The sequence below is a fragment of the Podarcis tiliguerta genome, assembly GCF_965153285.1.
Source record: "Podarcis tiliguerta genome assembly, chromosome: 3".
Lineage (NCBI taxonomy): Eukaryota > Metazoa > Chordata > Lepidosauria > Squamata > Lacertidae > Podarcis > Podarcis tiliguerta.
In genome coordinates, this window is record NC_139536.1 from 107,252,137 (window position 1) to 107,265,872 (window position 13,736).

The window sequence follows — 13,736 nt, forward strand, 5'->3', positions numbered from 1 at the left end:
TTGAAAGAGGAACAGCAGGAAGATTAAGAAGAAGCACTAGGGAAGAGACAGCTGACAGACTCAATGCCCTCGGAAAGCATTCCTGACCCCTCCACACACACACCGAACCAGGCAGGCATTATGCATAGTAGAAGAGAGAGCTCAGAAACAGAAAGCTCAGATTAATCGGCGTGGGGTGACAAGGAATAGAGAAGATGTGGGGGATGGGACTTTACTTGGAGCAACACCATCATGGCATAAAGACTACATTCCTTTCTCTCTCTCTATGAATACTGAATAAATTCCATGGTAAGGGCTCTTCGTGTTATCTGCTTTTTGGCTGCCACTGGGGGAGGGATAGGATTCCCTGAGCCTTGACAAGACTACAGTAAAGATAGTCAAAATTTACACCACCTAAAGCAAAGAAAATATGCTAAACAGTTATGGGGGATGAGTATCAGTAAGGAAGAACAAACTAGGCTATTTACAAATCACTAACATCCCAATTTGCAATGGTAAGGTATTAACCATGCTCATTTGGGGGCCTGAGGATCCTGGGAACCCCCAGCCTCGCTCAAACACTTTCAGTTTCAGTCCCCACCACCAGCAGGACATCAATACCCAGGAAGCCTTCCACAGACATATCAGGGGGCCTCTATTAGCATAAGAGTGGGCCAGGGCTCCCTGTCCCCCAGCAGAGCAGCACTTCCTAGGGTCTCTCTGCTGCGTAGTTATCTGGAGATGCTGAGTACTTTGTCTTTCTGTACATTCCTTTCTCAACCGCCCTGGCACCAGCTAGCCCGGAATGTTAAGTGCATCATCATGTCCTGACCTTCTTATCTATCTGTATACATCCTCTCTTTATCACTCTGGAATGTTAAGTGCACTCTGTACGTTCTCTGAGTCTCACCATATCAATCACTATAGATTGTTTACTAAGGAAGTCTCCATGCCTGTCTAACTCTGTGTTCCCTCTATCTAATGATGATTAATGTCTTATACGCAACCTTTGTATGTCTTATACGTAACCCATGTAACGCACCACGTGTAACCAATCACCAGCAAGCACATACGAGGCAATGCTGTAATATTCAATAAAAGGGACTCTCCGAGACATGCTCGAGGAGATGCCTCCCAGATGACACCCACTACTCGTCTGTCGTTTATTTCAACCCAACATCTGGTGACCCCGACGTGATGACACCCACTACTCGTCTGTCGTTTATTTCAACCCAACATCTCTCAGCTGAACAAATAACAGCTTTAGGACTGCAACCTTCATTTGTGAATGGCTTTTTATTCAGCACAACTTAAAAAGAAGAAGAGGAGGCATATTACAATGAAATTATTTGATTCCCTTGGAAGAACACGGCCATTTCCTCTTACATGTCAACTTTTAATAAATATATGCAAACCTTTAATTGCAATCTGTATCATACGCACACGCGAACACACACACACACACACACACACATACATCCAAAATATCATAGATTCAAAAAGAACACAAATCAAACCGAAATATACTTACTTAATAGACTGCCAGTCCACAGTAACTGTATAAGGAGAACTTCTGTCAGGAGTGAATGATCGTCCATGACATTCAGGCAAAGGACACTAAAAAATGCATGTTCAAGTTTAGCACAAAAAAAGTTTATATTAAAGTACTTAAACAAAAAATCTTGTGGCACTTCAAAAACTAAAAAAATTATTATGGAATAAGCTTTGGTGGACCAGAGTCCACTTCATCTACTCTACCAAAACTTATGCCACAATATTTTTATTAACCTTAAAGGTGGCACAAGATTCATCATTTTTGCTGCAAGAAACTTAACATGGCTGCCACCCTGGAAACTATAATACTTGACGTTATCCCATTTGTTTTGGAGGCGCAGAAAGCTCATCCACGCTAATTCTCAGAGGCTTCTGCTTGCATAAATCCTTCTTTGCCAAACAATGCTCTGAAGATAAATAATGCTTTAGTTTACCGTATTTTTCGCTCTATAGGACGCACTTTTTCCCCTCCAAAAATTGAGGGGAAATGTGTGTGCGTCCTATGGAGCGATTGCAGGCTGCTTGGCTTCAGCGATAGCAATGCTAAGCCTCCGAAGCGCAGAGGGAGCGCTCCCTCCATGCTGCAAAGGCTTCGCGTTCCTTTTGCTGAAGCCTGGAGAGCGAGAGGCTTCAGGGATAGCCATGCGCAGCCCCGCGCAGCTTCTCCCGGGAGGGAGAGGTTGCGTGGGGCTAAAGAGGAAGCCAAAGCAGCCAGCGGGATCCATCCTGCTGGCTGTCTTGGCTTGTGCCATAGCTGCGCGCAACCCCTCTGGCAGGGAGAGGCTGCACGGGGCTATGGCTTCTTTAGCCTCGCGCAGCTTCTCCCGGGAGGGAGAGGTTGCGTGGGGCTAAAGAGAAAGCCAAAACAGCCAGCAGGATCCATCCCGCTGGCTGCCTTGGCTTGTGCCATAGCCGCGCACAACCCCTCCGGCAGGGAGAGGTTGCGCGCATCCTGTACGCTGCTCTTTGGGGCTGGGGGGGGGGGGAAATAAGATTATTTTTCTTGATTTCCCCCCCTAAAAACTGGGTGCGCCCTATGGTCCGGTGCGCCCTATGGAGCGGAAAAATACGGTAATTTATGAACCTGTATATAAACTGGCAGTAAACCAGAAGACGTGACAGGTTTATTTTCAGCAATTCAGCCTAGTTTTTTCCGATGTTAACCCTTTATTGCCTGATGTTTTAAAGTCCCAGCAGTCTAATAATAAACAGTGACTTTAAAAAAATGGTTTTAAAGTGTTCATTACCTTTGTAGGAAGAGTATATTTGCCATCAGGTAAAGGGAAACTCTGAGTATTCCCACAGGCACTGCATATAAATGCCATCTTGGTGCAGATAGGCCTAATGTTACTGACACGCACCACAGTCCCACGCAAAGCCACAAATTTCCCATAGCAATTGGCGCGAATATTCCTAAGCTGAGTAAGTGGGTCATAGTTGTACACTCTAAAATAAAACAATACGGAAAATTAGATGACTGTCAGGGAAAATCAATCATGTTAAATTCTACAGAGCTACTATGCACACCTACTTGGAACTAACTACAGTGGTACCTCAGGTTACAGACGCTTCAGGTTACAGACTCCACTAACTCAGAAATAGTGCTTCAGGTTAAGAACTTTGCTTCAGGATGAGAACAGAAATCGTGCTCCGGTGGCGCGGCGGCAGCGAGAAGCCCCATTAGCTAAAGTGGTGCTTCAGGTTAAGAACAGTTTCAGGTTAAGAACAGACTTCTGGAACGAATTAAGTACTTAACCCGAGGTACCACTGTACTACTTAACACAAAGGGATTTTCTTCAGAGAAAACATGCATAGGATCAGACTGAAAATCTCAGTCTGGCAGTGGGGCGGGTTAGAATCAACAAGCTATCATTATTTGTGCCATTGATTTCAATGGAACTTAAGACTAATTTCCCCAATATCTGGGAAATGCATTGCTTCGCAAATAACATGACATGTGGAGTTTGAGCCTTTCAAGAAAACTTGTTCTTTTTAAAGCAATAGCTACCTTGCATGAATATATGGGACATTAATTATGGGTTCTTCATCAATGGACAGTCCTTCTTGTTCCTGAAGTTGTGCTGCATGTTTTTCAAGATCTTTGCTTAGCACCTGTAACATAAAAAAATACTCAGGAAGCCTCGACCATCATATAGAGATGCTGATAACACTGAACAGTATTTTCCAACCAGTGCAAAAAAATCACAAAGGTTTCAAGAATCAAAACTCTGCATTCTTCATTGTAATTTTACACATACACCCTTTTCTTAAATATCATTTTCTGATCCTTTTGTTAGGCACAATATTGGCTCTGAGAGCAGTTTTGTTTAATCCAAGTAAGAGGCTTGCTTGCTTATTTATAATATTTATTTACAAAGATCTCAGGGTGATTCATAATATAAAAACACGAGATGAAAGCAGAAATAGCTGAAAGAGAAACAACAAAATAATAACCCCCCTCCCACAAACACATTTAAAAGGCTGTAGAATATTAACCATCCAAAGGCTTGGTTGATGGGGAACATTCTTGCCTGGCACCTAAAGATAAGGAAGGCACCAGCTGAACCTCCTTGGGGAGAGCATTCTACAAACAGGGAGCCCCTGCAGAATGTTGCCATCCTCCGGACCTGTGTGGAGGAGGCACACAAAGAAGGGGCTCAGATTACAGCGGTACCTCGGGTTACATACGCTTCAGGTTACAGACTCCGCTAACCCAGAACAAGTACCTCGGGTTAAGAACTTTGCTTCGGGATGAGAACAGAAATCGTGCTCCGGCGGCATGGCAGCAGCAGGAGGCCCCATTAGCTAAAGTGGTGCTTCAGGTTAAGAACAGTTTCAGGTTAAGAACGGACTTCCGGAATGAATTAAGTACCGTATTTTTCACCCTATAGGACGCACTTTTTCCCCTCCAAAAATGAAGGGGAAATGTGTGTGCGTCCTATGGGGCGAATGCAGGCTTTCGCGGAAGCCTGGAGAGTGAGAGGCGTCGGTGCGCACCGACACCTGTTGCTCTCCAGGCTCCAGGAAGCTATCCGCAAGCCTTGCGCACCTGGGGGGAGTTCCCCTGGGCGCGCAAGGCTTGCGGGCGGCAGCCTGTAGCGCGGAGCACAGGGCGCCCTTCGGAGGACGCCCTGTGCTTCGCGCAATTGTCAACAAGCCTTGCGCACCGGGGGAGATATCCCCCCCGGCGCGCAAGGCTTGTGGGCGGCAGCCAGCAGCGCGGAACACGGGGCGCCCTTCGGAGGACGCCCCGTGCTTCGCGCAAGTGTCAGCAAGCCTTGCGCACCGGGGGAGAACTCCCCCCCGGCGCGCAAGGCTTGCGGGCGGCAGCCTGCAGCGCGGAGCACGGGGCGCCCTTCGGAGGACGCCCGTGCTTCGCGCAAGTGTCAGCAAGCCTTGCGCACCGGGGGAGAACTCCCCCCCCCCGGCGCGCAAGGCTTGCGGGCGGCAGCCTGCAGCGCGGAGCACGGGGCGCCCTTCGGAGGACGCCCCGTGCTTCGCGCAAGTGTTGGCAAGCCTACCGCACCGGGGGAGAACTCCCCCCGGCGCGCAAGGCTTGCCGGCGGCAGCCTGCAGCGAGGATCACGGGGCGCCCTTCGGACGACGCCCTGTGCTTCGCGGAAGTGTCAGCAAGCCTTGCGCACCGGGGGAGAACTCCCCCCGGCGCGCAAGGCTTGCGGGCGGCAGCCTGCCGCCCAGCGCATGGGGCGCCCTGAAGCAGAGCGCCCTCGCGCCGGGCAGACATCGGCCAGTCCCACAAGCTCAGGGGACAGCGGGGAGGCGCAGCGCCACCATCCCACTGTTCCCCGACCTGGTTTTGGGGGGGAAATAAAGGAAAAAAAAATTTTCCTTTATTTCCCCCCCCAAAAAGTAGGTGTGTCCTATGGGACGGAGCGTCCTATGGGACGAAAAATACGGTACTTAACCTGAGGTACCACTGTATAAACAAAGGGTCCAGGTCGGCTTATATGGAGAGAGGTGGTTCTTGAGGTACAGTCATACCTCATGTTATGTTTGCTTTACGTTTTTTCAGGTTGCGTCCTGCGGTGACCCGGAAGTACCAGAAAGGGTTACTTCTGGGTTTTGCCGCTCGCGCATGCGCACAAGCGCTAAATCGCGCCATGCACCTGCGCAGATACGGCGCTTCAGGTTGCGGCCTTTTTGTGTTGTGAACGGGCCTCCGGAACAGATCCCGTTCACAACCAGAGGTACCACTGTATTGCGGTCCAAAGTCATTTTATGTCAAACATGCATAAAATCCAAGTTATAACACAAAAATAGACTTCAGACCCCTGAAACTAAAAGGTGAGGTGTCTTATGATTTCATAAGCTTCGTATTTCAAAGAAGCAGCCAAGTTAGAAAATAAAAAACTCGCTAGCTGTTTATTTCTTTGAAAACACTCCAGCGCAGTCACAAAAAAATAAGTTTCTTTCTGCTGGTTCACAGAGAAAAGTATTTGGTTATCAAAATATAAGAGAGTGATGCAGAGGGTTCCCTGACTAGTTCTATGAGAAATCTAGAAGTATGGGTTTCTCTTCCTTTCATACACACTTGTTAAAAAAGAACCTTAAATTACACTTTTTGCCTCTTCCTCCCATCAAAAAGTATATGCATTCAAGTCTGTGAATGATTTAACATTCAAAATTTTACTGCTCACCATGTGCTAGATGTATTTACCTGATGTATGGCTAGGCCCATGCAGTCCAATATCTTTTGTGGCATATCTCTTAATTCAGAAGCAATATCAGGCATTGATTCCATTAATTCTGTATCATGTGCCAGCTCTTTATAATCCACAAGAATACTTCCTTTTCTTTCTATTTCATCCTATAGAAGAGAACTGTGTGAATTTGTCGCAGTATTTTCAAAGGCTTGTCTGAATTGTTTTCAGAAAGACCACCAACACGGGATATGAGTGAGGTGTGTGAGAACAAGAGGTTTAGCACATAAAGATCCTGTCAGAACAAGGAAGCAGACAAGAAGTTGTTCAGCTCCCCTCCAATCCTGAAACTGTACTGATTGCTAATAAAGTTTGCTAATTGATTGCACACATATTAATAATTAATAATTATTATTAATAATATTATAATTATATAATTATATAATAATTATATTATATTATTATATAATATAATAATTATATAATTATAATTATATAATAATTATATAATATTATAATTATAATTAATAATAAAAAATAAAAAGAAGCCTCACTTTATGCCCCTAGGCCTTCATGACACATAATAAAATCATAAATGCATCCTAAAAATATACATTTGAACACTATAAAACTTAGTAAGGACTCAGTCAGCAGCAAGGATCCAGACAGACCACAACCTCCACATCTGACAGTACGTTTCCGAGCACAATTCAAAGTGTTGGTGCTGACCTTTAAAGCCCTAAACGGCTTCAGTCCAGTATACCTGAAGGAGTGTCTCCACCCCCATCGTTCTGCCCAAACACTGAGATCCAGCGCCGAGGGCCTTCTGGCAGTTCCCTCACTGCAAGAAGCCAAGTTACAGGGAACCAGGCAGAGGGCCTTCTCGGTAGTGGCACCCGCCCTGTGGAACGCCCTCCCACCAGATGTCAAAGAGAACAACAACTACCAGACTTTTAGAAGATATCTGAAGGCAGCCCTGTTTAGGGAAGCTTTTAATGTTTGATGTATCACAGTATTTTAATATTCTTTTGGAAGCCGCCCAGAGTGGCTGGGGAAACCCAGCCAGATGGGTGGGGTATAAATAATAAATTATTATTATTATTATTATTATTATTATTATTATTATTATTATTATTATTTATTATTATTATTACTACAGGGTTTTACATATCTTCTAAAGACCACTGCAGAACTTGTTCAGAAAGTCATCACCATGGAAAATATTACTACTTGTGGTTGTGATAGAAGCCTCAGAAGGGAAAGGTATCCAAAACTTGGACTACTGCAATGCGCTCTACATGGGGCTACCTTTGAAGGTGACCTGGAAACTACAACTAATCCAGAATGCGGCAGCTAGACTGGTGATTGGGAGTGGCCTCCGAGACCTCATAACACTGGTCTTAAAAGACCTACAATGGCTCCCAGTATGTTCCCGAGCACAATTCAAAGTGCTGGTGCTGACCTTTAAATCCCTGAACTGCCTCGGCCCAGTATACCTGAAGGAGCGTCTCCAGCCCCATTGTTCAGCCCAGACACTGAGGTCCAGCTCCGAGGGCCTTCTGGCAGTTCCCTCCCTATGAGAAGTGAGGTTACAGGGAACTAGGCAGAGGGCCTTCTCCGCAGTGGCACCTGCCCTGTGGGTTAGGGTTAGGGTTATCTGACTTTTAGAAGACATCTGAAGGCAGCCTTGTTTAGGGAAGCTTTTAATGTTTGATGTATTTATTGTGTTTTTAATATTCTATTGGGAGCCGCCAAGAGTGCCTGGAGAAACCCAGCCAGATGGGCGGGATATAAATAATAAATTATCATTATCATTATTATTACAAATTATAAGATATGGAGGGTGGGGGTAAGAGATAAGGAATGAGAAAGAGATCGCATTATGAAGACTTACCTTATCATAAAGCTCTATTCGAGACACGAAAAATTTCTCAAATGCTTCAATCTTCTGAACAAAAGGGGAGTTGTCATCATATGCTGAATTGGACAATTTTCATTAGTTATTTAACGTTTTAAAAGCTGCAGCTTTTAAACATCTTGCTTAGAATTCAAAAACACAATTTCTCTATTAGAAATTACATTTCCTCAAATGCCATCCTAAAAAAACTGGGCACAAACCAGCTCATTCTTTCTGGATTTTCTTCATAGTACACAAACATAGGCTTAGGTTAAATGACAAGGAAGCTGTTGAGGAAGTAGCATTCATGAGGGAAATGGAAAATATCTGGTCACTCTGGAACCACCATATAAAAAAGGGTTGTTTGCATACTGACTTACTGAACACAGCTCACATAAACCATTTATTTATATAGCACCATAAACATTCATAGTGTTTTACATACAAAGTGACAAGATGATAAACTACTAGCAAATATGTACAAGTAAGCTCATTAACTTCAAATTGTCCTTTTTGCATAAGTATGTATTTTATAACATACAGTACCAAGGATTTGGCTTCATCAGGCATTGAGTTAAAGAGGAGAATTAAATACAAGCCAAAATGTTATTCTATTCTCAAGCCATCAAGTCAGTTCTGTATATATCTACAGAAAAAGCTTACCTTCAGAGAAATATAGTTTCCAGCCTCTATAAGTAGGAATCTGATCCAGAGTCATCTGAATGAACTGAGGCAGAGCTGAAAAGCATTTCCCAATAAAGTTAGTGATATTAGTCAAATTTCAGTTCTCAATTTTTCTGCCTACATATGCTGCTTTTAACTGATGTCTGAACTATATTACCATATAATATCATTTTCATTAAATATTTAAATATATATCAATATAAAAAGATCCACAAAAATGCAATAGCAGAAGGTAAATACACAAAGCAAGAACAATCATAACAAATGTGCCTGTTCTGTCCACAGGGTCATATTTACTATATGACATTCATGTCTTCTTTTCTAGCATACCCAGTGGAATACGAAACTGGCCCTGCCTGTAATATTTCATAATGTTTTATGCAGTTTTATTGTTTAAAGGCTCACTGGGCTCCCCTTAGGAAGGCAGGACAGGCTATAAATTCATAAATTCAAAGTAATAAATAAAACACAGTTTAGAACTAAAGTTATTTTTTAAAAGATAACAGTTGCTCATACAGTACACAGAGGCAACATTTGCAAGGGGTTCAGATTTTAAAACTTCCCTTAAGACCACGATATGGCAACCCCAAGCTCCAGGCCTTGCATTTTGTTATCACAGGACACGTTTTCTTTATGCTATCCTTCCAACCACAAACACCTTCCTTTAAAAAATAATAATACAAAAGTAAATCATGTTGTGGAATTAACATACCAGACTCTGACTTCCCAGCACTTTTCCCTTCTCCTCTCTGTCCACGTCCTTTTCCTCTCCCTTGCCATGCTCCTCTTCCTCGCCATCTCTGAAAGCCACCTCTTCCTCGCCCGGAACCTTTTCCTCTGAGTTCACTGCTCATCTCAGCACTCTTAAGGGACCTGAAACCAGAGTTAAACCAAAGGACGTTGCTTTCAATTCATGTGTGGCAAGTAACACTACACCTTGCAAGTAATCCATATATGAAATGAAATGATGACCACTTCTTGTAGGTAAAACACTTGGAGTGAGCTAGCATGGAAATCTAATGACCCAATGCACAGTGAGTAGAGAAGACACTTAGGTTGCAATCCTATGCAAATGTCAGAGTAAGTCCCATTGAACATAAGGGAATTTTCTTTTGAATCAATATACATTAATTACAAAATAGGCACCACTACCTATTGAAGACATTTTCATTTAAGAAGGTGCAACCTATGGAACAATTATACATCTGGAAAAAATTGCTTTTTTAAAGAGTTTGTTTACATGATTATTGTTTGAAAGAATCTGCATTTTAGCCTGTTTCTGTGCTGAGCATCACTTTGAAGGCATTAAGCTGTGAAGCAGCCTATACATTTGTTTAAAAATAATGATAATAAATACTTAGCAGCAAAGGGATTTTAAAAAGACACTCCACAGATAACAGCAGTGCTGTACACTGGATAGGATACCTTGCATCCCTGAGCCACAAATGCTCTCATTTGAGCCAGAGTTAGACATTATGAAGTTCTCAAGCATGGCCAGCCTATAATGTGGCCTACACCCATTCAGACTACAGTACAGGTACTACATGTTCATAAAATCATAGAGTTGAAAGGGACCTCTAGGGTCATCTAGTCCAACCCCCTTTAACCAATAACAACCACCATCATCTCTTCTCATAGAAATCTAGCATGTCAGGGAGATATGCCTCATTTTCATTACCAACACCCTCACCCAGGGCCGGATTTAGGTTTGATGAGGCCCTAAGCTAAGGAAGGTAATGGGGCCCTTTGTATGTCCAGCTGTCCTTTGTCAGGAACAAACTGTCGCTGTTTTTTGTGTTAAATATATGTTATATGGTAATTTATGGACCTAATAGGTATCTAAAGCCATTTGCACATAACAAAATATGCATTTTATCAAAGTAATTATAATTCTGGAAAGTCCGTTTCAGATCGTATGCTTTTCAAATAGTTTAATTGCAACCTGAGAGATTTTTTTACACTCTCTATATATGTTTCTTCTGTTCTTCTGTCTTCCCTTTACTTTTGTGGTAGCGTTGTTCCCCCTCCGCTATTTTTACTCTTTATTTTGCTTTGGGTTTACTCACTCCGCGAGGGGGTTTTTCCCCCTCCTGAGTTCCCCATTTTTCTCCTTGTCTTATTTCCCTTTGTGTTTTGTTGCTGCTGCTACCACTTTACGTTTATTTTGATATAGAAATAGAGGTTTTACCGTCTTGTCACTGCTTCAGTGATGTCTATATGGTAATTTATGGACCTAATAGGTATCTAAAGTCATTTGCACATAACGAAACATGTATTTTATCAAAGTAATTGTTGAACTGAAATACAATTAAGAAGTATATTAATAGTGAATTTTTTTTGGGGGGGGTGTCTAAAAGAGTGGGGCCCTGAGCTATAGCTTGTTTAGCTTATACATAAATCCGGCACTGCCCACACCCACCTGCCGCCTGGTGTGGGGCAACCCCAGAGCTGGAAGCAGCAGCTGCTCACCAAACCCCTTTCCGGCCCGTCCACTCGTTCTTCCCTCAGGCAGCTTCCGCTTTTCGAATTTTGGCGCGCGCTTGACGCGTCACCTTCGTCGCCAGGCCGTCAGAAGACCAATGAAAGGCGCGCGCTCCGGTTTCTACGTCACCCAACGCGCCGGGCTTTTAGAAAGCCCATAGGAAAGGCGGCTGCCCGGTTGCTATGGGAACCGCCTCCCTTTCCCTAAAGACGTCAACAAAAGGGAGACGGCTTCTGCGCCTGCGACCCCAAAGGGAGAGAAGCCTTTAACTTGGCGGGGAATGGGGAACGAGGCAGAGGCTGGGCTCCCGGTTCCCCGCGCAGGGGCAGCCGGTAGACTAGAGTGCAGCTTGATTTCAGACGCCTTTGCCCCATAGGAAACGGCGGAGGGAGGTCCAGGGCTGGAGCCGAGCTGCGTCTGGGCAGCAGCATTTCTTGCCTCTTCTCACCTCCCTGGGAAATGGGGCGAGGGGGAGACTGCAGAAGCAAAGAGATGGGGGACTTGCTGCTCTTTTCTTAAGTCCTATTCCTATTTGGCGTGGTTCGTTTTACTTCGCTTAAAAAAGAAAATCCAAATTGAATGGGTTGCCATGGGCTCAACCTTTTACAAAACAGGGTTTCTTGGCTAGTGAAATAAAAAAATTAAGGTCTTTTATATATATATAATAAATGTTCATAACTGCATATACGGTGGTACCTCTGGTTATGTACTTAATTCGTTCCGGAGGTCCGTTCTTAACCTGAAACTGTTCTTAACCTGAAGCACCACTTTAGCTTATGGGGCCTCCTGCTGCCGCTGGAGCACGATTTCTGTTCTTATCCTGAAGCATGATTTCTGGGTTGGCAGAGTCTGTAACCTGAAGCGTATGTAACCCGGGAAATCGGGTAAGGGGAACGGTAGGGGGAGGGCAGACTGCAGAAGCAAAGAGATGGGGGACTTGCTGCTCTTAAGTCCTATTCCGATTTGGTGTGGTTCGTTGTACTTTGCTTAAAAAAGAAAACCCAAATTGCATGGTTTGCAAGAAATGGGTTGCACTGGCGCTGGCGGGACATTTTAAAAATGTGTGCGTGCCTCGTGTACCACATGCCATGGGGACAACATTTTACAACACAGGGTTTCTTGGCTAGATTTAGGAAGGGTCATCACACTTTTTCAGCAGGTGGCCGGTCTGCTGTCCCTCAGATCTGGGGGGGGGGGGCGGACTATATTTTGAAAAAAATAATAATGAATGAATTCCTATGCCCCACAATTTTTTTTTTAAAAAAAAGTATTAGGGATTTCAACATACCAATTTATCAAAAATACATTATCCACATTCCCCCCCTTTTTCCCTTCCACCCTAAAAAAGAAAAAACCCACCCTTTAACTCCCCCACCCCAGACTTCCCTCAGCTCCTCTTGGTTTCTTAGCACATGTTATTCTCTCATGTTATAAAATTGCAAAGATCCTCAATTTATCTATATGTTACCAATAAAAAAATTGTGTTTATTCAAAACCTGCCAAGGAGTCCAGTTTATTTTGTTACTTCTTTAAATACTTCGTAAAAGGTTCCCATTCTTCTTTAAAGTCACAGTTATCCTTGTCACGTAGTTTATGTGTCAATTTCACCAATTCTGCATAGTACATCAATTTCTCTTGCCACAGTTCTTTAGTCGGGATTTCCTCATTCTTCCATCCTTGTGCTATTAAGACTCTTGCCGCCATTGTCGAATACATGAAAATGTTTTTTAATTTCCGTGGCAGGTCTTTTCCTGCAATTCCTAACAAAAAGGCTTCAGGTTTTTTTTACAAACGTTAGTTGGAACATTTTCTTCAACTCATTGTATATCATTTCCCAAACATTTTTAATTTTACTACAATCCACCCGCCCTGTGGAACGCCCTCCCACCAGATGTCAAAGAGAAAAACAACTACCAAACTTTTAGAAGACATCTGAAGGCAGCCCTGTTTAGGGAAGCTTTTAATGTTTAATAGGTTATTGTATTTTAGTGTTTTATTGGAAGCCACCCAGAGTGGCTGGGGAAACCCAGCCAGATGGGCGGGGTATAAATAATAAATTAATAATAATAATAATATTACAAAGAGTTGGACACGACTAAACAACAACAAAAGAGCATCATTAACAAAAGAGCAACTAAAAAATAAAAGAGCTAAGTGCCGTTCAGGCGTACACCCCATAGCTGTCAACTGTCCCTTATTTGGCGGGAAACTCCCTTATCACAGCGCCGTGTCCCGCTGCTGTCCCTTATTGATGATGTCCCTTAAATTTCCCAGGTTTCATGCTCGCCCGGCTCAGGAGGGAAGCAGCGGCTTGGGGTCCTCCGCCTTCAGAGAGCGAGAGCGTGTGCCTCTCCCTTTCCCCCCTCGGGTGCATTGTGAGGAGACGGGTGGCGGCGGGCGGGCAGGCAGCCCCTCTCTTGCGAGACTTCCGCCACGCTGCCAGGGGAAGCCGGAGGCAGCAGCGCCAGCGGCGGCTGAG

The 13,736-nt window shown here is 44.0% G+C and overlaps 1 protein-coding gene across 2 annotated transcripts in view; it reads right to left on the bottom strand.

Moving 5' to 3' along the window:
- MCM8 (minichromosome maintenance 8 homologous recombination repair factor) overlaps positions 1-11,359 on the bottom strand; it is a 32,399-nt gene extending 21,040 nt beyond the window's left edge. The window contains exons 1-8 of one of the 2 annotated variants that reach the window (XM_083431938.1): positions 11,245-11,359; positions 9,488-9,648; positions 8,755-8,829; positions 8,089-8,171; positions 6,212-6,361; positions 3,542-3,645; positions 2,781-2,979; positions 1,511-1,596 (exon numbers count right to left, since the gene is read on the bottom strand). In XM_083431938.1, the coding sequence (XP_083288064.1) occupies positions 1,511-1,596; positions 2,781-2,979; positions 3,542-3,645; positions 6,212-6,361; positions 8,089-8,171; positions 8,755-8,829; positions 9,488-9,629 (839 nt within the window). In that variant the 5' untranslated portion in view covers positions 9,630-9,648; positions 11,245-11,359. Of the gene's footprint in view, positions 1-1,510; positions 1,597-2,780; positions 2,980-3,541; positions 3,646-6,211; positions 6,362-8,088; positions 8,172-8,754; positions 8,830-9,487; positions 9,649-11,194 lie in introns of both variants that reach the window. The other variant, XM_083431939.1, reaches the window with a different exon arrangement.
- Positions 11,360-13,736: the final 2,377 nt, after the last annotated feature.